The sequence below is a fragment of the Oculina patagonica genome, chromosome 2 (assembly GCF_052425735.1).
Source record: "Oculina patagonica isolate OP01 chromosome 2, crgOcupat, whole genome shotgun sequence".
Lineage (NCBI taxonomy): Eukaryota > Metazoa > Cnidaria > Anthozoa > Scleractinia > Oculinidae > Oculina > Oculina patagonica.
Genome location: NC_135759.1, coordinates 30,151,742 through 30,172,208, shown reverse-complemented (window position 1 = coordinate 30,172,208; position 20,467 = coordinate 30,151,742). Strand labels below are relative to the sequence as shown.

The window sequence follows — 20,467 nt, the reverse complement described above, 5'->3', positions numbered from 1 at the left end:
AATTTTACCCCTAAATTAGATTTGACCAATCCTGGCGTGGCTAAAGCTTTTAATATTTGTCCCTTTAAAACCACCATTCTAAAACAGACAGAAAATAGTGCCTTAAAGCGAAAGTGACTTAAATGACGATGAAAACGTCGTCGAATACTTTCATCATAAAAGAAATTTTCAGGATCCGTACCTGATCGATCGGAATTTAACATCACCGTACTTTTCACATGGATTTGCCAATCTTAGGGACAGTGTTCATTTTCCAACATCTTCTCGGAGATCTGGCAAACGTGCTTGGTGGTTTCTTGGTGTCAAACTTTCAGAATGTCCTGGTAAAATTCGTCCACTATGAGCGTCTGGATGGGTGGTCGATTTTTCAGTTGTCACTTAATTGACTGTTAATAATTAACCATGTAATTTAATTATTTCTTTCTGACCCAAAATTTAGCTAAAATGTCACACAAAATGTAAAATTAAATCATTAGTTCGCCGGAAATTGACAAAATAATAACTTATTTTTTCTCAATTTTGATGTTTAACTCATTGCAATTGGCCTTCAATGTTTCTAAAGGATACTACTGAAATGTGATCTGTAACGATTACTTCAGCAATTACTGAGTGGCGCCCAGAAGCAAGCATGCTCGGTAGTTCACACCGCGCAACGCTTCAAAATATCATATATTATAATACACTCAACAAAATAACTTGATTGTTATTGGACGAGAGCTGTATCTATTACTCTTCTTTCCGAAGTTGAAACAAAGTATTCCGAAATTGGCGAAGTCTTTCGAAGATTTACGATGTTGTCGCGAGGACTTACGAAGGTTACTAAAGTCTGAAGAGGAACCGAGGAGTTTTTATAAGTTTACTGTTCCCGAATGGTTATGATTTATCTGTAAATAAGTTGGCCCCAAAACTTCCGAAGATTTCCGAAGCTGGCTCGAAGTCTTTCGAAGATTTACCATGTTGTCGCGAAGACTTACGAAGGTTTAAGCTTACAGCCGAAGTAGTCTGAAGAGGAACCCAGGATTTGACTGTTCAGTGACTGTTCCTGTTTGTAAGGAATGTGCTCGTAATTTTGTACTATAAATCAAAAATACAGGCACGTGCAATTTTAACAACTTTCAAAGCATCACTTACGCTTATTAATCACGGATTGTGCGAGAAGATCGTGCGATTTCCTATATTATATTATATTATATTCAAGACAATTAAGTATCACATTGCACAATACTGGAATACAAGAACTAGTATATGTATTGTGAACGCGTAGCCATTCCCAGTAGTCTTTGTGGGAGAAGGGGGAGTAGGGATAGCGCGGTGGTGAGAGCGCTCGCCTCCCACCAATGTGACGCGCGTTTGATTTTCCGACCCGGCGTCATATGTCCGGTTTTCCTAGCCTCCTTCACAAAAATCGACTCTTTCAAATTCCAATACTATCATTTATTATCGTATTATTTTGGACTGCCTCCGTGGAGGCGGCCTCCTACGCAAACGCCTTTCATTTGTGTTCGTCACGCACGAAAGAAAGATTTGGCAATGGGTTAAGTCTATTGAAAATAGTAGTGACCGCCTAACTGCACGCGATTAATTAGCATAGAGAAATTATTTTCATTGTTTATCACGCACAGTCTCCGTTTACAAGAACATCAGTCCAAGTATTGTTAAATTCTGAAGGAGATATGGAGACCAACAAAAGCGGGCCTGTATATTATCCGAAAGAAATGTTTGATATCACCTATTGGAACACCTCAGAAGAGCTAGTGAAAAAAGGATACAAAATCTGGGCTGACACCTACGATAAAGTATGTATTTATGATTGAGTAGATAGCAATGAGCCTAATCTAGCCTATATGACTTTGCCAATACAATCATTGCCCATTGTTAACATTGTTGAAACGCTGAGAATTGAAACGCACCATTTACAAGTAGGGAATTAAAGGACGAAGGATAATCCGAATAAATTCATTGTGTCCAACAATTCAGACAACAAATGAGGATCTTGATAAATAGAATGTTATATTTCGGTATAAACTATACCATCATCAGACTAATAAAATTAACATACAAGCTAGATCTTAAATACTGTGAGTGAGGAGACGGAAACAATAAGTTTACTCAGGAGAATAGATAGAGTTCTCTGCTGGATTTTAGTCCATTGTTCAGGGAAGGTGCTAGGCGTTTGATATAATAAGCCTCTTTGTATAGAAGAAGATTCCAGTTGTGATCACAGTCTAATACCGTTGTATTATCACGGACAACATGGGTGAAATATTCTTTGTCATTACTGATAGAAGGTGGAGCAATCTCAGTGTTTAAATTATCCGGTAAATTACACAAATCACGAATGAAAAGTAAATGGTTACACGTTCGTAGGTGTTTGTAAATTGCGCTCTCTTTGTCAGAGATTGCGTGTTCATGTGTTCGGACGAAAAGAGTTCTGTCCGTTTTGCCGATGTACGCTGATTGGCAGCCAGGGCATTTAAATTTGTAAACAACATGTGATTTATTCAGAAGTGGAACTCGATCTTTGTTGTTCGTATAAAAACATAGTTTCGTTGTTTTCTCGCGTACTTGTATCTCGATGTTAGAGTTTGTAAGACATCTGCGAAGCTTTCTTTTGAAGGATCTTAAGAGTTGGGATGTTTTGTCTCCGATGTACGGGACAGAAAGCCAGATGGTTATGGAGTCTTCCTTGTCTTTGTTCGCTGCTGTACGGATCTTATTCAGGGCATCGTAAGAGAACCGTCGAATTAGCGCGTTTGCAATGCGCGAGGGGAAGTTGTTCCAAGATATGATCGTTTTGAGCCGTGTAACTAGGGAAAGGATGACAAAATCTTCGCCACAATCTGCAATTTCTTTCTGCATAGTTTTTTTTAGCTTATCGCGGTCGAAATTTGCTGTGGGGTGATTTTATTTGAGGTCACGATTTGAATGCTTGGGAATAAGGCCCTGTAAGGGGTAAATTCCGACAGGCGACAACTACGGCTCTGAAAAAAGCGGCATGAAGGATCTGAAACGACTACCTTCAAGAAAGCTGCCGTGAAATTATAACAGAGACAAAGATAAAAGCACAGTGAACAGCGACATTGGCGTTTATTAAATTAGACATACCGGCTTAAGTGACTGGTATTGTTATGCTCAAGAAAAAGCGAGGGAAATTAGACAGAAAACAGGTGAGAACAAGTAAAGTAGGTTTCTGTTCTAATTAAGAAGTTAGAGTAAGAGGTTTTGCGACGAAATCGCAAACAAAACCTTTCTCACCCCTTTAAGTCCCTTAGGCAAACAATCCTCTCATACTGTGTGAAAACACTTGGAAATATTTAGCAATTAAAATTGCCTTGACTTGCCTTTCCAGATAAAATTAAACTTAAGTAAGCACCAAGTTAAGCTAGCTTCCTATTGGTTTGATCAATAGACTAAAGAATTCCTCGGGCGATTTTCGATCGACTGGTTCCTTTGAAGGATTACGATGTATGACAATACTTATACAGTCCTATACAGCTGCGCACTGTTCGGAAAACACGCAAATAGAATGATGTTGTTTCAAGGTACCAAACTTTGGGTTTGTTTCAAGTTTTGCAATTTTAAATAGCTGGAGCATTTATTAACTATCAAATGCATGTTGGAAGTTAAGTCGCGTCATCCAAACTCGCTTGGGAACGCTGAAGCGTAACATTTATTCATAAATATCTCGGCGTGATCAATCGATCAAAATCGATGATCGGAAATCAATCAATCAATCGATATCAATCGATGATGGTTAGTTAATTGATATCGATTGGCATCGGCCAATCGATGACCAATCGATAGTCACAAATAAAATTTCCTTAATTACATCGATTTTCATCGATTGTTATCGATATCTTGCGGCGGACTTATGTGAACGGAAAACATTTTACGCGGCGTTTTCAAATTTCTCCGTTTTCAAATTTACGCGGGTCAGTGTGGACGGGGCCTAATTTTAAGGATCAATTTTCATTGACAATAACTATTTTTAGAGCTCTGAAACAGTTAGTAAGCATCTTTGGATGCGGATATCTAGCAGTGGTTTGATATCTCTCCGCAGATAAAGGTTATATTTTCTTTTGATGTTTAAAGATAATGTTTTCATTCATGGTGAATGAAAACATTATCATTCGTCATTCCCCGTGACGAAGGTCCTTTAAGGGGTGGGAAACCTTTATTGCGATTTCGTCGCAAAACTTCTATTCTAACTTCTTAGAACAGAAACCTAGTTTACTTATCCCTGCCTGAATTCCCTCGCTTTTCCTTGAACATAACAATTCCAGTCACACAGGTCTAATTTAAAAAACGCCAATGTCGCTGTTCACTTAACTTTTATCTTTGGCGCTGTCGTATTTTCACGGCAGCTTTCTTTTAGCTTCTTGTCGTTCGTCGTCATTTTAGTTCCTTCAATAGCACAGCAGTCATGTGTTGAACTTTATACGCAAAAACCACATAGTCTGCGCAGATTGCTTTAATAACAGTTTTACCCTGTGTTCGCATCCAATGCTTTTAAAGACTACCAAATTTCGTGGATAATGCGGTCAAAACTAGAATAGTCCATCACCTATTTCTTGTGTCCAATTTATCACACAATATGGTTTCAGCTGCAACCCTAAATCACCAAATGTCACACACGAAGTTTTTTCCTCATTCTGTTCACAATCCATCTCATTTAATCCATCCTATAATTCCAAGACAGAGGCAAGACATTTGAGGGTATTGTATTGTATGGTATTGTAGTTTTTTGTTAGTTCTATATAATTCTTTCACCGTGGTTAAACGAGTAAAGTTCGAAACAACAACAACAACAACTACAAAACAAGAAAAGTACTTTTAAGATAAAGTTATCATTTTCAGTGTTCAAAGTTCGATACTTTATCAGTATCGTGCCGATTAAGGCACGATGTTTAGTGCCACTAGACGGTCTAGGCCCTACCAGTTAAAATAATCAGATGGCTCAAAGGATGAAAAGCAAACAACCTGACCGAATGTGTTATATTTTTTTCTTTTAAGTGGGTAAATGGTTCAGAGCAAGATCCCTCCCCAGGATACGTTGGCCACCTCAGGTGTGCAGATGCATTCAATGCAGCTGTGAGTGAAATTTATGGTGACAATGACAAGAAAAACCTGAAACTACTGGATTTGGGTTGTGGTACTGGATTGGTGGGAGAAATCCTGAAAGAGAAGTATGGATTTGACAATCTGGTGGGGCTAGACGTGTCCGAAGACATGCTGGAGAAAGCGAAGGAATCTACAAGAAGTTCATTTGCTCATATGTGACAAACGAGAGAGTTGCTGATATAGAAAACGCTGAATTTGACGGCGTGTCGGCATCAGGAGTGATAACCCCTGGGCATATGAAACCCCCTGCATTTGACGAGATTCTACGGTGGATAAAGCCAGGTAAGTCCATGTTTTACAGTTATACACTCATTTGGAGGTGGATAACGGAGGTCAGATAATTTACCGGTGCTTTGCTCAGTTTGCGTTTGATGTCTGTTGTACACGTTCATCTTTTTTTTATCAGGTGGAATTATTTGCTTCAACTGTCGCTCTGACGCGTATGAAATAGAAGAGTACGGCTACAAGGACAAATTTGAAAGCCTGGAGAAACAGAAGCGATGGAAGTTGATTTCGAACACAGACAGCGACTACTATGGCAAGCATCCACTCCCAGGGCGTCGCTCTATAAGGGGTCAAGTGCTGGTCTACCAAATTTTGCCGTTTTAGCATTATTTTTCGCTAACTTTCATGACTTAGTGGACAGTTATCGTGTTCTACTGTTTTATTATATAGGTTTTCGAACGGCATGGATTGTGAGAGACTTCTAATAATGTCTGGACCACTCACACGTATTATATACATACTTTCCTTTTAATTGGCTCTAAGGGTACAAGAATTTTTCTATTTTTAATCAAATTTCCTTCCTGTAACTATCTTGAAAAGCGGCCTAGAAGATTCTAGTGCTGTTGCTTCTTGGGATTACAGTAAAAAACGAGCGATCCGCATGGATAGTGTAGAGATCCTTTCTAAAATAAGACAAGTCACGGTGGCCAAAATAGGCTTAGAAACAAATTTCTGATATAGTTTTAAAAATTTTAGACACCGAAAAGACTGAATACAAAATCTCGGGAATTTTTTTGACAATAACTAAAATTTGGTAGAATTTTCGGAACATATTTGTTTCAAGATGACACTGAACAATTTTGCATACCCCCCCCCCAAAAAACCCCCCCCTAAAAAAAACCCAAAAAAAACCCGGCGCTTACAGTAAATACGAAGCATAGACTTCGCGAAAGCTTTTATATTGTGTTACCGCTGACCAACTGGATTGTCGTCCATTTCTTTATTCTTTTTAATTGTCAGTCATTGTCAGTCATTCTTTTTTTGTCAGTCAATCTTGCTCATATAAGTACCTCGGCAGCTTTGGTTATAAAATGTACTTTTTAATTGTCAGTCATTCTTTTTTGCTATTCCTTCATTATGCCTTTGTTATTCTTGCTATGAAAATGTATATAAACTGTTTTAACAATTTTCGAATTTCTTTCAAGAATTTTGCTTTTTCGGAGAAATTCCGGAAAGAATTTTTAGCCCATTTCTTCTCGAGAAATTCAATACGTATATAAGCTAACAATTCTACCAATTTTTGCCAGGATATCTCACTGTCAAAGTACAATGTACTGTTGCACTCTGTACTTTCATTTGTGAGTCCCCCAATCTTTCTTCCAGTCTTGTTTTAAAGTTCAAGGTGGGAATACTTGTCGGAAAATTTTAATTTAACCCCTAAATGAGATTCGACCAATCCTGGCGTGGCTAAAGCCTTTAATCTTTGCCCCCTTAAAACTACCATTCTATCGAATTCTAAAACAGACAGGCAAATAAAAGCAAAGGTGACTTAATTACGACGAAGAAGTCGTCGAATACTTTCATCAAAAAAGAAATTTTTACGAACCGTACCTGATCTACCGGAATTTAGCATCACCGTTACAGAGGAGAGGGGTCAAAAGTAAGCGCGCGGATCCTAGAGAGAAAAATGAAAGCGCGCGTATTCGCCCTTCCCGTCGTTCACCGCACTCCCCATTTTTTTTTTTTTTTCGCTTTCCGGTGAAAGAGCCTCTGCGGAGGAGAGAGTGGGAGCCGTATCCCCGGGTTTGTCAATCTTTGGGACAGTGTTCATTTTCCAACATCTTCTCGGAGATCTGTCAAACGTCTTTGGTGGTTTCATGGTTTCAAACTTCCAGAATTTCTGAGCAAAATTCGCCCTCTATGGTGCTTTATCATTCTAATCTCGTTGCCAGATCTCGCGGGTGCGCAAAGCCGAAGGCGAGTCATCTGTGATTTTGAAAACCCAAAAAGCGACGAAACAATAACTCCTGTCCACTGGTTCGATGAAAGACCTAAACTTGGGATTCGTTTCCCTTTCTGCAGAACAAATGAAGTACAGTGGAACCTCGATTTAACGAAGTGCCAAGGGACTGGGGAAATTTGTTCGTTATATCGAGGGTTCGTTATATCGAAAACCTCGATATAACGAATTTGTGGAAAAACAACCAAAATGTTCGTTATATCGAGGTATAATTAATAATTGTTTTTCACGCTGTGACGTTGCACTACCCAGCATTTAATGATCTGAACGACTGTCAAAAATAACATTTGTGCTTTCATGTTTAATATCCACATAGGTATAGAAATATGTCTTAAGAGTTTTTTCCTGTTAGGATTTAAGTATTTTCATCTTTGTTGGTCTGATCTCCGTTCATCTTTTGTATACTTTTTGTCGCGTGTTTACTGAAATTCGTTATATCGAGGTACATTTTACGTTTGGGCTTCTGGATTGTGTTCGTTATAACGAGGATTTCGTTATATCGAGGTTCGTTATATCGAGGTCCTGTTCCATACATTTCACTGTAACTTTGGCCGGGCTGAAGAATATCGTTCGTTATACCGAGGGCTTCGTTATATAGAGGTTCGTTAAATCGAGGTTCCACTGTAGAAAGTAGAAAATTCTTAAAGAAACTTAACATGTACACCAAATGGAGGAACTTGTGGCAAACACGCAAGATTGAATCAATCTTCAAGTTAAAAGACAAAATCACACACCCGTCACACATTATCTTCAAAGGCAAGTGTAATTGTCGACTAACATACATTGGCGAAACAGCACGCAACCTCGAGGTTCGTGTTAACGAACATTCAGATGTCAATAAGCAGTCAGAGCCAGCCAAGCACATCAGAAAACACCCTAATCACAAGTTCACGTGGAAGGTTTTAACCACTGCCCACTCATGGTTAAAAAGAAGAATAAAAGAAGCGTTCTACATAGCACGCTTCCGTCCAGAACTAAACAAAAAAGTGCAATCACTGGACCTCACCCTGTTCCCCATGGGAACAGGTATTACATAACTGGTGTTATCTGACCTATAAAAACATTGAGCGTATGCAGATTTTTTCACTCTGATGATGATCGAACAGATCGAAAACGTTAAGTATCAATTTTAACAGCTTTTACCTTAAGTTTTATTTTTTGAGATTGTTATCATTCCTTAGGTCTGCTAAAGCTTTTGTGTAAGAAAACCTCGGCAAGAAGGAGTTGAAAGTCACCCAAACGTCATGGAAGCTTCTCTGTGGAGGCAGCCTCTTTCGCAAACACTCTTTGTGTTCGTCACTTTGGCAATGGGTTTAGTTTATTGAAAATAATAGTGACCGCCCAACTGCTCTCGACTAATTAGCATAGAGAAGTTATTGGCAATTAACCACTGTTCATCACCCACAGTCTCAATTTAGGAGTATCAGTATGATCATGCTATCACGTTGCTTATTACGACCTATCACGACCATGATGACTCGTAATAGGTCGTTAAGTAATTTCGACAGAGATGGCGCGCCAAACAGAGGGCCTGTACCTTATCCGAAAGAAATACTTCATATCGACTGGCTGAATAACTCAGCAGAAGTACTGAAAGAAGGATACAAAAACTGGGCTAACACCTACGAAGAAGTACGTAAGTCATAATTACTTCATAACAATGAGCCTGTTCTAGCCCACTATGCAGGTACAATTATTGTCCGTTGTGTAGTCGCTGGGTACAAAAACAAGGCAAAAGATTTGTGCACAGAAGTTTTAGGTTCACTGACGTCGAACTTTGCCGCGGGCGCAGATTATCCCAGGTCGCGAATGCTTGGTAAACAATCAAACAAAACTTTTGAAAATAACATAAAATCAAAACTAGTTCGAAGCACCCGTCGAAGTGTCAGACGAAAACTCTTAGAGGTTGTTATTTCCCATTTCGAAGACGATGCCAATATGCTAATTTAAAAACCGTAACGTGCGTCGAATATCTGCATAATCACGCAAGGTTCAGGGTACCGGGTATATTAGCAATAAAACAAAACATGGAGTCATCTATACCCGTTAGTCTCAGGTTAGGGGTTGGGGGTTAAGATTTTTCTCAGCAGCTGAATAATACAAGTTTTCTAACATTTTTTTGGCTAGTCCCATTCATTTCTTTTTAGTGTCTTTATGTGTACGATTTAATCTCGTTCCCGGATCTCGCGGGTGGGCGAAGCCGAAGGCGAGATCTAGTCAAGAAAGAAAACTCATTTTTTGATTAGCTGTTTCAAAACATGGCTGTCACAGCGCTACAATTTGAACGTGCATTGCGAGACTTGTCATGGGCTCCCGGGAAATTCAATGTCTGCTTTTATGCAAATTAGAGATGGTGCGCGCAATTCTTGGTCTGCAACCACGTGACAAGGCGGCCATGTTGGATGACAAAACAATAAAACACGTTTTTGCGGAATTTGCATAATAAACTTTAGTTCCCAGCGGAGGAGAACGCTTTGTTCCTGTCATCCAACATGGCCGCTGTGACGTCAGCTGCAAACCAGCAATTATAATATATACATTCCTGGGACATTTCGTTCTTCAAAAATGGCTTTAAAAGTCAAGAATAGCCTCTCAGTTCTTCGTAGCACTATAAAGCTATTTCTTTTTTACGAATAACGATGTTTAACAACAGAGAATCCACTGTAAGAATATTTTCGTGACCTGATCAAATTTGCATAAAACCTGGACATGTCTAGTCATTGCATGCAACAGCCGAATGAACACCTTTTTTAAATTAAATATTTTTACCCGAACTCTTAAGCTTTCGTGATTGCCTTCTGCTTTATTCTTAAGCATTCGTTATTCATTTGATTCAATCTCGTCCCCAGTGGCCGGGATCCTTTTGGTCCTTGCCAGGGATCGGGACTTCTGGGCTGTTGTGAAAGCCCGCCACAAAGTCGTCTGAAGCTCGGTAATAAATAATGAAGATGAAGTGTTCAACATGACAACCTAGCTTACAATTTACCATCTTTATTATTTACTACAAACTTGATGATTTCGACATTGCTGATCCTAGCAATATGCAGGACGCGTGTGTGGCCCAGTTCACAACGAGTCTCTCGTAGCTCAGTTGGTTAGAGCGCCCAACCGGTATCTGGAAGGCCATGGGTTCGATTCCCGTTGGGGACTCAGATTTTGTTCTTTGTCCCATGCTCGTGTCATGTTGAACACTTCATCTTCAACAACAACGAAACAAGAAAAAGAAGAAAAGATAAGAAAAGTTATTCAAAGATAACGGTTATCATTTCCAGTGTTTCAGTGTTCCGTTACGTGCTGATCAAAGTGTGTGTGAAGCCGAAGGCCCCGCCGTTTTCTAGAATTGAACGGCTAAGGGGATGAGAAGGATTTGACCTGACCAATTGTGTGATTTTTTTTTCTTTTAAGTGGGTAAATGGTACACAGCAATATCCCTCCCGAGGTTATGTTGGCCACATCGAGTGTGCAGATGCATTCAATACAGCTGTGAATGAAATTCATGGCGACACTGACAAGAAAAACCTGAAATTACTGGATTTGGGCTGTGGTACTGGATTGGTGGGAAAAATCCTGAACGAGAAGTATGGATTTGACAATCTGGTGGGGCTAGACTTGTCCGAAGACATGATAGAGAAAGCAAAAGAGAAAGGAATCTACAAGAAGTTCATTTGCTCATATGTGACAAGCGAGAGAGTTGCTGATATAGAAAACGCTGAATTTGACGGCGTTTTATCATCTGGAGTGATAACCCAAGGGCAGGTAGAGGCTCCTGCATTTGATGAGATTCTACGATGGATAAGACCAGGTCAGTCCATGTTTTACAGTTAGACACCCATCAAGAGGTAAATAACGGTAGTCAGACATTTGCTGATTTTTGGTTAAATTCGCATTTCAGTGTAAGTTCATCTTTTTTTCGTCAGGTGGAATTATTTGCTTCAACTGTCGCTCCGATGGGTATGAAACAGAAGAGTACGGCTTCAAGGACAAATTTGAAAGCCTGGAGAAACAGAAGCGATGGAAGTTGATTTCGAACACAGACTGCGACTACTATGGCGACCGGCCACACCCAGAAGGAAGCTTTAGAGGCCGCCTGCTGGTCTATGGAATTTTGCCGTTTTAATATTATCACAATTCGCCTAATTTACACCCCATTCACATCCAAGCTAAAACAATTGTAAAAGCTGTTAAGTTAAATACCGTATATATTTTTTTGTTTTTGAACCAAATCTACTCAGGGGGGTGAGGAAGAAACTTCCTTTGTTGCACGACTCAAAAATGTGGCATAGCGGTGCCGGGCAACCGAGTGTGCGCAGTAGCTATTGAATGGTTGCTAACGGCGTAGTGAATAGCTTGACAAAGTTCACTGTTTAGCTCGCATTTTTTAGTTTACTTATTTTCTTCATAGCCGTTGCTAGCTGACGTTTGTCAACTTTTTTGGCACAGTGAATCACAAGTAAGAGCATACTTTACAACCCTGTGAAAAATTCAGTATTTCAGTTTTTTTGTTGCTGATTTTCATTTTGATAAACCCGGTTTATCTAACCATGTTTTGAAAAGCCAACATTTATATTTGTGTCCTGAAACTTAAAAATAATCGTCCATTTTTTATTAGCAATTGCTATTTTAGAGCACTTAAACTGTTTGAAAGAGCGTTTGGCTGCGGATGGCTCGAATGGACATGGATAGCAATTTATCAATTTGGAAACGTTTGCCAACGTTTTCAAGTTGTTTCCGCGCGCCTTAAAAAAATGATTTTATAGCCAAAGTTTGATTTCTATCCCCAAATAAAAGGTGTATCTTCAGTTAAATGTTCAAAGATAATGTTTTTCATAGGTAAAGTTGCCTACCACTTATTTTAATCAAAAATCCGCGAAATTGCCGTGACATAGTTCTTTTAAGTGTGAAACAAAACAACGACAACAACAACAACATGAACATCACTAAACAAACAGAAAAGAAACAAAATGCGTGATCTGATCAAAAGCATAGTAATGATCAAGACAATATCATCCAGTCAGACGATTTTCTTTATTCTAATCAGTTATATTCTTGGTATATTGAGATTGTTAGGTGAAACTCGATATTCATCATGTTTTGGACATAATCAGCTTCATCCAGGTTCATTGTAGGAGGTACGTCTCCTATTAATTAGCCTCCCGCGCATCGTTTTTAGGGGCGATCGTGTTAGTGAAACGCGATCGCCCTTAAAAACGACTGCGCGGGAGGCTAGTCTCCTATAGGAGGTTAATCACTGACCAAATCCAAAGTGGAGTCCAGTGCCCTCCAGTTTGCTCAGAACCTCGCTTTCAAACCTTGCGGTCAACTCAGGAGTGAAGTACTTTTTCCAGTCCCCAACCTGACCATTTCTAAGAAAGTTGGGTAATTCTCCATCTCGAGTCATCATCCAGTATGCTGATGAATTCTTTTTCATCTCTTCAAAGGTGCACTGCTTAGCAATAAGGTCTATCGTCTCGTCTGTTAATGACTTGCCCACGAACTTTGTGATAAGACGTATTTGAGAAGGCAAGTCCTGAGAAAAACAAATTCAAAATCCATGATTCTGTTTAGCAGTTAAGTGCAATAAAAAAGACGCCAAATAAATATCATAAACACCTTATGGCCTGTTTATGGCCCTTCTCTTACCGAGCGTTTTTATGAAAACCAAGAATTGGACCTCCCCGCTGTGTGCATACTCTATGTGTACCGACTTATCATTGCTAGGCGAGTCGAAACTAGCCAAATGTTTTAATAGAAAAAATATTGGCTTGCCCCCAGGTAGCCTGCAAAAACAACTTCCTGTCATCACTGTGGCCGGTTTGGCGTTTAGCGCGCGAATAAGTGCGTTGTCGCTCACCATATGCAGTATAATACAACAGGAAAAGTGACTATAATGTTTCTGATATACTATAGCCTCCAACTACAGAAAAAGCTAGTAGGGAAGGTTTTAAAAAACGCTATGATAAGTCTGATTAGGATATGTTTTGAATGTATCTTAACTGAACCGGCACATGAGTTGTTTTACACCCTCCCCCCTGCCTCACTCCCCTAAATCAATGTTGAACCGTACGGTGAACAATATGATGTGGGTAGGGTCTTTTACTAGTATTGGTATACCACAGCATTAAATAAGGGGAGGGGAGGAGAGAAGAATAGCTTATCTTTCCAAAACCTTTGCCTTTTGTTGTAGCTCGTAACTTTCGAGTGCGGTCACTATAACAAAACAGACATTTTACGTGGGACAGATGTTTGAACTATTGTAGGAAGATATACAAAATATTCACACTTGGAAACCAGAGTGTTTAGTTTTTAAATAAAACCACAAACCTTTTTCAAGTCTTCATACTTAAGAAACAAAACATTAGCGTCATCTTTGTGTTCCCACCAGCCTAGAACATGTTCCGTCCAGGAGCCCCAATATGCTGGAATAAAGCATTGCACTTAATCAGTAAACCATATATATTAACAAAAAATTACATTATGGAGAAATGAAAGCGTTCATGTCATACTTGTTCCCTTTATGAACATGTCAGCAAAGTACTCAAATGGCCCTGAATAGTCCGTCAGAGGCGCCATCTTGATATCAAAATTATAATACGATACCACGACGTCGTGTGGATTTCTTGCAACGTAGATATATTTGCATGTTGAAGCGTCACTTGATCCTTTGGGAATGGCATGGAATGGCTGATGAGTCTTCATGAGGCGGGGACTTGGTTGGGTGGTGATGTCGGGCTGGGTGGTATGGGGAAATTTGGCCTCATCAAAAAATTGAACACGGTGACCGATGGGCTTGGTACTGATTGCTCCATCATTGAAAATCTCCCACGTGATCTCCTGAAGCCACGTGGTTCCTACAAGTAAGGACCAAATGATAGCATATTGCCAGAATTCATAATGGACCCACAATGATTACCATATTCAGTCGGGTGAACAAGTACCAGTTGATGGCGATATCACTTCTCCGAGAAGTGACTGAGCCCGCGGTGTTCTTCCCCGAAGTTGCTAAGCAACATGACATATTTGTTCGCGCGATTGCTGTCAGAGTACTCATGAGCGCTCGCGCTAGTTTTTGATTGGATTAAATGATCCGGAAATTCTTTTAGAACTTTAACGAAAATTTGCCAAAACTGGCACTTATTCTCCCAACTGTGTTAGGGGAAATGTAATAAAAATCTGCGAGACCAGGGTGACAAACCGATGAGTGGTGCCGGATCTCTTGTAGACCTGGATCGGTAAATTAGTTAAAAAGCAAAATATAGACGGCAAACGGATCCTTACGGCGTAAGGAACCAAAAATAAACAATGCCCGATATTTTGGTTTGCAACACAAACCTTCCTCAGGGGCTGAGGAAAGTTTGTTATTGTCTTGTTTTCTCGGGCAAGATACTCTCGCAGTGCTTTGAATTAAATGGGTAAAGGGATTTGTTGGGAGTAAGTTTTTTTTTTAATCTAAACTCACTCCTACAACTGATTCACCTGATCTCGGAAAACCGACAATAAAAACATCATCTTGTCTTGTTTGAAAATTCTCGATGAAATCCTTGAATCCTGTTAAGTAAGCAATCACATGAGGCATCCTGACACCTCTCACAAACACAGCTTTACCATGCCTGTATTCGCCTTCTGTTTCCTGTACGAGAATGTCACTTGCCATATGGAGGAATTAATTTTCTGTGTGAACAAAAAAAAAAATATTGAATTGAGAGTAATTGGGGCCATATATAGGTTATTGCTTAAACGAGCGGACAAGAAACAAGCTGAACGAAATAATGATCGAGTATACTGTACTTTATTAAAAACTGGCAATGGTATATTGCAATTCCTGCGTTTTGATTGGTTAACAGGCAATGGTATATGAGCTCATATACCATTCACCACAAATATGGTAGCCAAAACGCGTGAACGAAAACAGCTGGGGAGCTTAAATTTTGCAATTCTTTGGGCGTTTTTAATAAAACAATTAAGCCACTCGGGCTTGTTGGATATGAGATCGTTATAGCCAACTCGGCGCTACGCGCCTCGTTGGCTATCTACCATCTCATTTCCAACGCACGCCCGTAGAATAATTGTTAAATGTTAAACCATGAAAATACGGAATTCTGTATTACTGTAAATAGTCGCACAACAAATCCCCAGGCTGATTCGTGTAATTTGTGCATTGAATAATGATGATTTCATGAACGATTAGAAAAATCATATTGTGGGATGATGTCGTGATTGTATTTAGGGTTTACGTTTCGGACTTACTATCCTTGCTCGAGGTTGATCAAATAATCCTTGCATTATATTGTGTGTCTTGGAAACTAATTTTTCCGCAAGGTATATTTTAATTACCTCAACTGTTTTGTTCTTCTGGGAAATTATTTTGAGTTGTACTTTTGAGCTGTGGAATTGTTGTTAAAGTTAAGGAACTAAAACCTAACAAAGAATTTTACTTCAACAGCTGGCATGTGATGTGTGTCGTGTGGAGTAAACCGGGGGGGGGGAGGACTCAGGTTTGTTTTGAGTGGGTTAATGTGCCGCCCGGGTCTCCAAAGAAGCACCTTTCAAAGAATTTCCTTTGAAAATGATACCCCCCTTTTGATTGCTGAATTTTTGAAATTTTCGTGAGTTCGAAATATCATACCCGATTCTTCGTGGTCGGGAGCCCAAATTCACGACCCCGTTGAGACTTGAGGGGCACATTCGCGTATAGGTATTTTGGGGGAGTACCCCCGGGGGGAGTAAATTTGTTTCAGGATTATATTCAGTGGAACCCGGACATAACGAACCACTTTTATCGAAGTCCTCGATAAAACGAACGATATTCCTCTCTGCTTTTCAATTTCGATATTCCTCAGTCCGGTCAAACAGTAATAGGGGGGTACTCCCTTAGATAAGCCATATACGCAAAACTCCACCCAAATTTTCAGACCGTATCTCCCGGGGGGATGGGTTTAAGACACTTACGATATCCGTTCAAAACTTATGAGACTATAAGTCACGCAGTCTCGAACATTCGGGAAAACAATACAGGGTCCTGATTTTCGAAACACTAACAGGACAGTATTGTATTGGAACAGAACCCCGGTATAACGAGACCCCTTTACACCGATCGTTATAACAAAGACATTTTCCCGTCCCTTGACATTCCGCTGCATTGGGGTTTCACTGTAGTAGCGAAAGATTGAAACAAGTATTAAGAAAATCAACGAATACCTAAACGGGTACTATAGAGTCACCTATAGATACAGCCGCGGAAGAGAGCAACATACCTTGATGAGCTTTAAGTCCGTTTCCTGTTGTCGATGAACGTTGGATTATTCTGTTTTCAGTCTCTTTTTATAAATCGTGTTTTTTAAGTTACAGCTGTTTTGTCGACTAAGCGAGTCGTGCAGACAACGTTTCCAAAGAGAAACCTTGAAATCACGAGTTCAGTAAAGAAGCGAAAGCATAAGTGATCTATTAAGTATCAATATCCCTTACATAGGTCACGCTAGACCTTGTTGATAGCAATAATAACCCATCACCGGCGTCCAAAGATCATTCCAACTATTGCATGGGCGATAGTCGACATCCACATCACAAAACAAAAACAAAAAACTTGGGTTTTTGGCTTGAGGACAAACGTACGTACTCCATTTCTAATGAGTAATTAAGATATCGCGAATTGAGTGACCGAAGACCTTTACGCAATCTGTAAAATTTCACCTACCCCCCCCCCCCGGGGGGGGGGGCTACTCTGGGAGGCTCCGCCCGAAAGGGGTACCTTTTTCAGGCTTCAGGTATATAAAAGGGTAGAGATTTCGCGAGTTAAAGTATATGAAAGGGTATGGAAATCTGTCATTTGGCTATTTAAAAGGGCCTTTAATTAAAATATTTCGAACAGACGCAATTTATGGCTGTATTATTTTAATTTATTGAGCGCTACATAAAAATGACAAGAAAATGTCCTATTTTAAGTCCACACCATGTCTCTTAGGCATATGAAAGGGGTACCTTTTTTCAGTTAAAGGTATACAAAAGGGGTACAATTTCTGTCAAAAATGGTATATAAAAGGGTAAGGGGTTAGAACTTCGGGCGGAGCCTCCCCGTATAAAACGTTTTGGAGTACCCCCCCCCCCCCCTGGGCACCTACCGAGTGTTTCAACGAATAAGCGCTCACGTTCCAATTAGTGTTCTCCCCCATAACTTTCTTAAATATAAAAGTATAAAAAAGGGATCATAAAGAAAAGCCTTTTATTTTGCGTTAAATAAGTTTTCAAACTGCAGCTACACAGGCATCAATGTAGGATAGCAGTTTCATCGGTCAGAAAGTCATTTCCATTTATGGTCATTTATTTTTATCTCCATGTCACCATGTGCTTGCAAAGTTCTTTTAAGTGCATTATCATTGTTCTTTTAATTTTTTTCCAGTTCTGAAAGGTGTTCTTTCAAAAGAGGATACTATGTAAAAGATATTTGTTCGAAGGTTTGAAAAGGTCGACTTTTTGATCACGTAAAACCCAGGAGCCTGGTTCAGAATAGAATGTAACATTTCGTTCGTTTTCGTCTTGGTTTGAACGTACACTGTGTATGCGTAAGTGAGTTTTTTTCACAAGTGAGATCATAAATTGGGATGACCTCACAACCCCTAGCTGTAGAATACCTGATTCTGCACGCATTCTAATTTTAATACCCTTTAGATTTGGGATATACGAAAAGTGGGAAAGTGAGATTATCCTGTCTTGCATCAGGATTGCACGACACAGACATAAGCCGGGGGGGGGGGGGTACTCCCATAAATTTCGGATAGGGGTGTGCCGCCAAGGTTCTTAAACCCTGACCCTATTTAAGGATAAAGAAAGCGAAAATTGATACCCTTTTTAAGGCCCAAAACCGAAAAATGACACCCTATTCAAGGGGAGGAGAAGCGTTCCATGACGACCCAAATAACGGCTAACCGCGCACGGCAAGACACAAATCTCTATAAAAATCGCTTTACTAATACCTGAACAGAAAATTCAGTTTTAAGATACCTTTTTTGGTTTAGCTGGGCGTTTATTTTAGCTTATAGAATTTAAGTACCCTATCTAAGGATCACACCGGGAACTCATTGCCAAAAGGAGCAAAAATGATACCCTATTTAAGGACCGAGAACCTCAAAAACCATACCCTATCGGGCGGCACATACATATATAGGCCACATATGGGAGTACCCCCCCCCCCCCCCCCCGGGGACATAAGGCTTGCTCATGCACAAACCTCCGCAGTTTCGGAGCATGCAAACGAAACAGAGCATTTTCCTTTATGGAATCAAGTTTATCGATCGCTACCCTCACCGATACACACGCAGGGTCAAAGAGGCTATCCAAATAAGACTAATCCTAATAACATCAACAGAGACAGCGGAATTGAAATTTCTGAAGAATGGATGCTCTGATAAGGAGTAGGAGGTGGATCCTTGACAGTATGTTGACTTCGACGACGCATGAGCGCTTTTCTCGTGACTTCATCTATTAGTCGCAATAATAATGAGGACGAAATGTACCAAAAGCAGCGAACCAACGTGCATAAATAGCGACGCGTAAGCAATCGACCTCATCGCCTGATGAAGACTAGCAGTATTGCAGTCGAAACGTCGCGATCAACATCTCAAAGCGATTTCGTGAGGCAAACGAATAAACGTTCATTCCTATCTTACACCACGATGAACAATATTCACATCTTTAATGACAATTCATATCAATTATTCTTCTCTCATTATGTACAGTATGAATCGAAGCTTGTTTGCGTTTTTTCCTCCTGTTGTTTGTTAGGATTGTGTTAAGTAGCGTCAATTCATGTTTTTAAGGTAACGTGATGAGAAGTGTAATTAATTTTTTTCTCAAGTAGATATATATGCGGCAAACTAACGCACAAAAAGAAAAATTAAGGCCATGTTTCTAGGTATCACCTGCAACGGGGTCTACTATCCACGGTAATTAAACCACAAGTTAAAAAGAAGTTTCTGTAAACAAAATCGATAACAGTTGCATTTATACTTGGAAATCTTTGTAATCTATTAGCATTGTGCGATATGGTTACAAAATGTGTAAAATAAGTCAAATAAAGGTCGAAGCTATAGTCGTGTAATTAAATTGTTAAGCAAGAATGGGCTCTATCTCTGTTTTGATGTTTGGCCAACGATTTAGATTCACCAGCTATGATTAGGTGTTACAGTGTGTTGAATTTTTAAACTAATTAACCAAAATTTCTTAACGTGAAAGTGAAAGTCATTATGAATGGGATTTAATTGAAAGTGACTTTTTCACAAAAAAAAAAAAAAACGTCTGACAACCCCTTTAGCCGATTAGTGAAAATATTAGTCGAGTTACATTATAAAGTTGATTGGTAGAAAATACGCTAGCACTGAATACAAATAAAAACCATGAAAGATGCAGAAAGAAATGCCATTGTATAACAGACTTGGTAGAATACAATCTTTTATCTAACTGGTAAATTCTATCAGCAATGAAAAAGAAGATGAATTAATGTAAGAACACTCTGGGTGCTCTCTCATTTGTAAAAATACCTCCTCCTGGACATTGTAACGGTAGCCCAAGGCCACCATAAACAGCATAAAATGTTACAGAGGTTCGGCACAACGTGAAATGCATATTTAAAATGATAAAAACATGTGACTAATTAAAGGTAGTAATTGGATTAATTAAGATGACTAAACACTGGAAATAAAGTGTTAATTGAAGATCTTCGACTTTTTTTAATTTAAATTTTTATCTTGGAACTTTAACACATATTTTCTTCAAATACATAAACAAGGGTGGATATTTATCTCAAAATATTTTGCCTGCACACTCTTCCTTTTTTTAATTTCTAAAAAAAATTAATATTTTCCTCCCTTGAAGAAGCGTCTAAAAACAGATATGAAAACCTCTATCGTCTTTCTCTTCGTTGGTCTGTTCCTGTTCCATGTTACAATTCAAACTCGCGATTCCTTCAGACACTTCAACTTTGATGTGGACGCTTTTCATCGCCTCACAAGTCACAAAATATCTTCTGTTGTTGTAAATTCAATGGAAGATTGCGCCATGGCTTGCCTTGTACACTGGGAATGCTTCTCGTTCAACTTGGGAAACCCCACA

The 20,467-nt window shown here is 39.4% G+C and overlaps 2 protein-coding genes and 1 pseudogene across 4 annotated transcripts; 2 read left to right on the top strand and 1 right to left on the bottom strand.

Annotated features, from left to right (window-relative positions):
* The first annotated feature begins 1,624 nt into the window (after positions 1 to 1,624).
* On the top strand, positions 1,625 to 6,207 carry LOC144644027 (malonyl-[acyl-carrier protein] O-methyltransferase 2-like; annotated as a pseudogene). The gene is made up of 3 exons (XR_013569013.1): positions 1,625 to 1,796; positions 5,014 to 5,403; positions 5,528 to 6,207. The product of XR_013569013.1 is annotated as a malonyl-[acyl-carrier protein] O-methyltransferase 2-like (transcript).
* A 2,460-nt stretch (positions 6,208 to 8,667) lies between these two features.
* Positions 8,668 to 12,051, top strand: LOC144644026 (uncharacterized). Its single transcript, XM_078503430.1, has 3 exons — positions 8,668 to 8,998; positions 10,772 to 11,168; positions 11,284 to 12,051. Exons 1-3 carry the CDS (start codon positions 8,795 to 8,797, stop codon positions 11,481 to 11,483), a joined length of 801 nt encoding a protein of 266 aa, XP_078359556.1. The 5' UTR covers positions 8,668 to 8,794; the 3' UTR covers positions 11,484 to 12,051.
* A 146-nt stretch (positions 12,052 to 12,197) lies between these two features.
* Positions 12,198 to 16,774, bottom strand: LOC144644025 (sulfotransferase 1C4-like). Of its 2 annotated transcripts, none has more exons than XM_078503428.1 (5): positions 16,618 to 16,774; positions 14,840 to 15,034; positions 13,870 to 14,214; positions 13,688 to 13,782; positions 12,198 to 12,893 (listed from the first exon to the last, which is right to left on the bottom strand). In XM_078503428.1, exons 2-5 carry the CDS (start codon positions 15,015 to 15,017, stop codon positions 12,612 to 12,614), a joined length of 900 nt encoding a protein of 299 aa, XP_078359554.1. In that variant the 5' UTR covers positions 15,018 to 15,034; positions 16,618 to 16,774; the 3' UTR covers positions 12,198 to 12,611. The 2 variants fall into 2 exon arrangements, with proteins under 2 accessions (XP_078359554.1, XP_078359555.1); XM_078503429.1 differs by having other exon boundaries at positions 14,969 to 15,034.
* Positions 16,775 to 20,467: the final 3,693 nt, after the last annotated feature.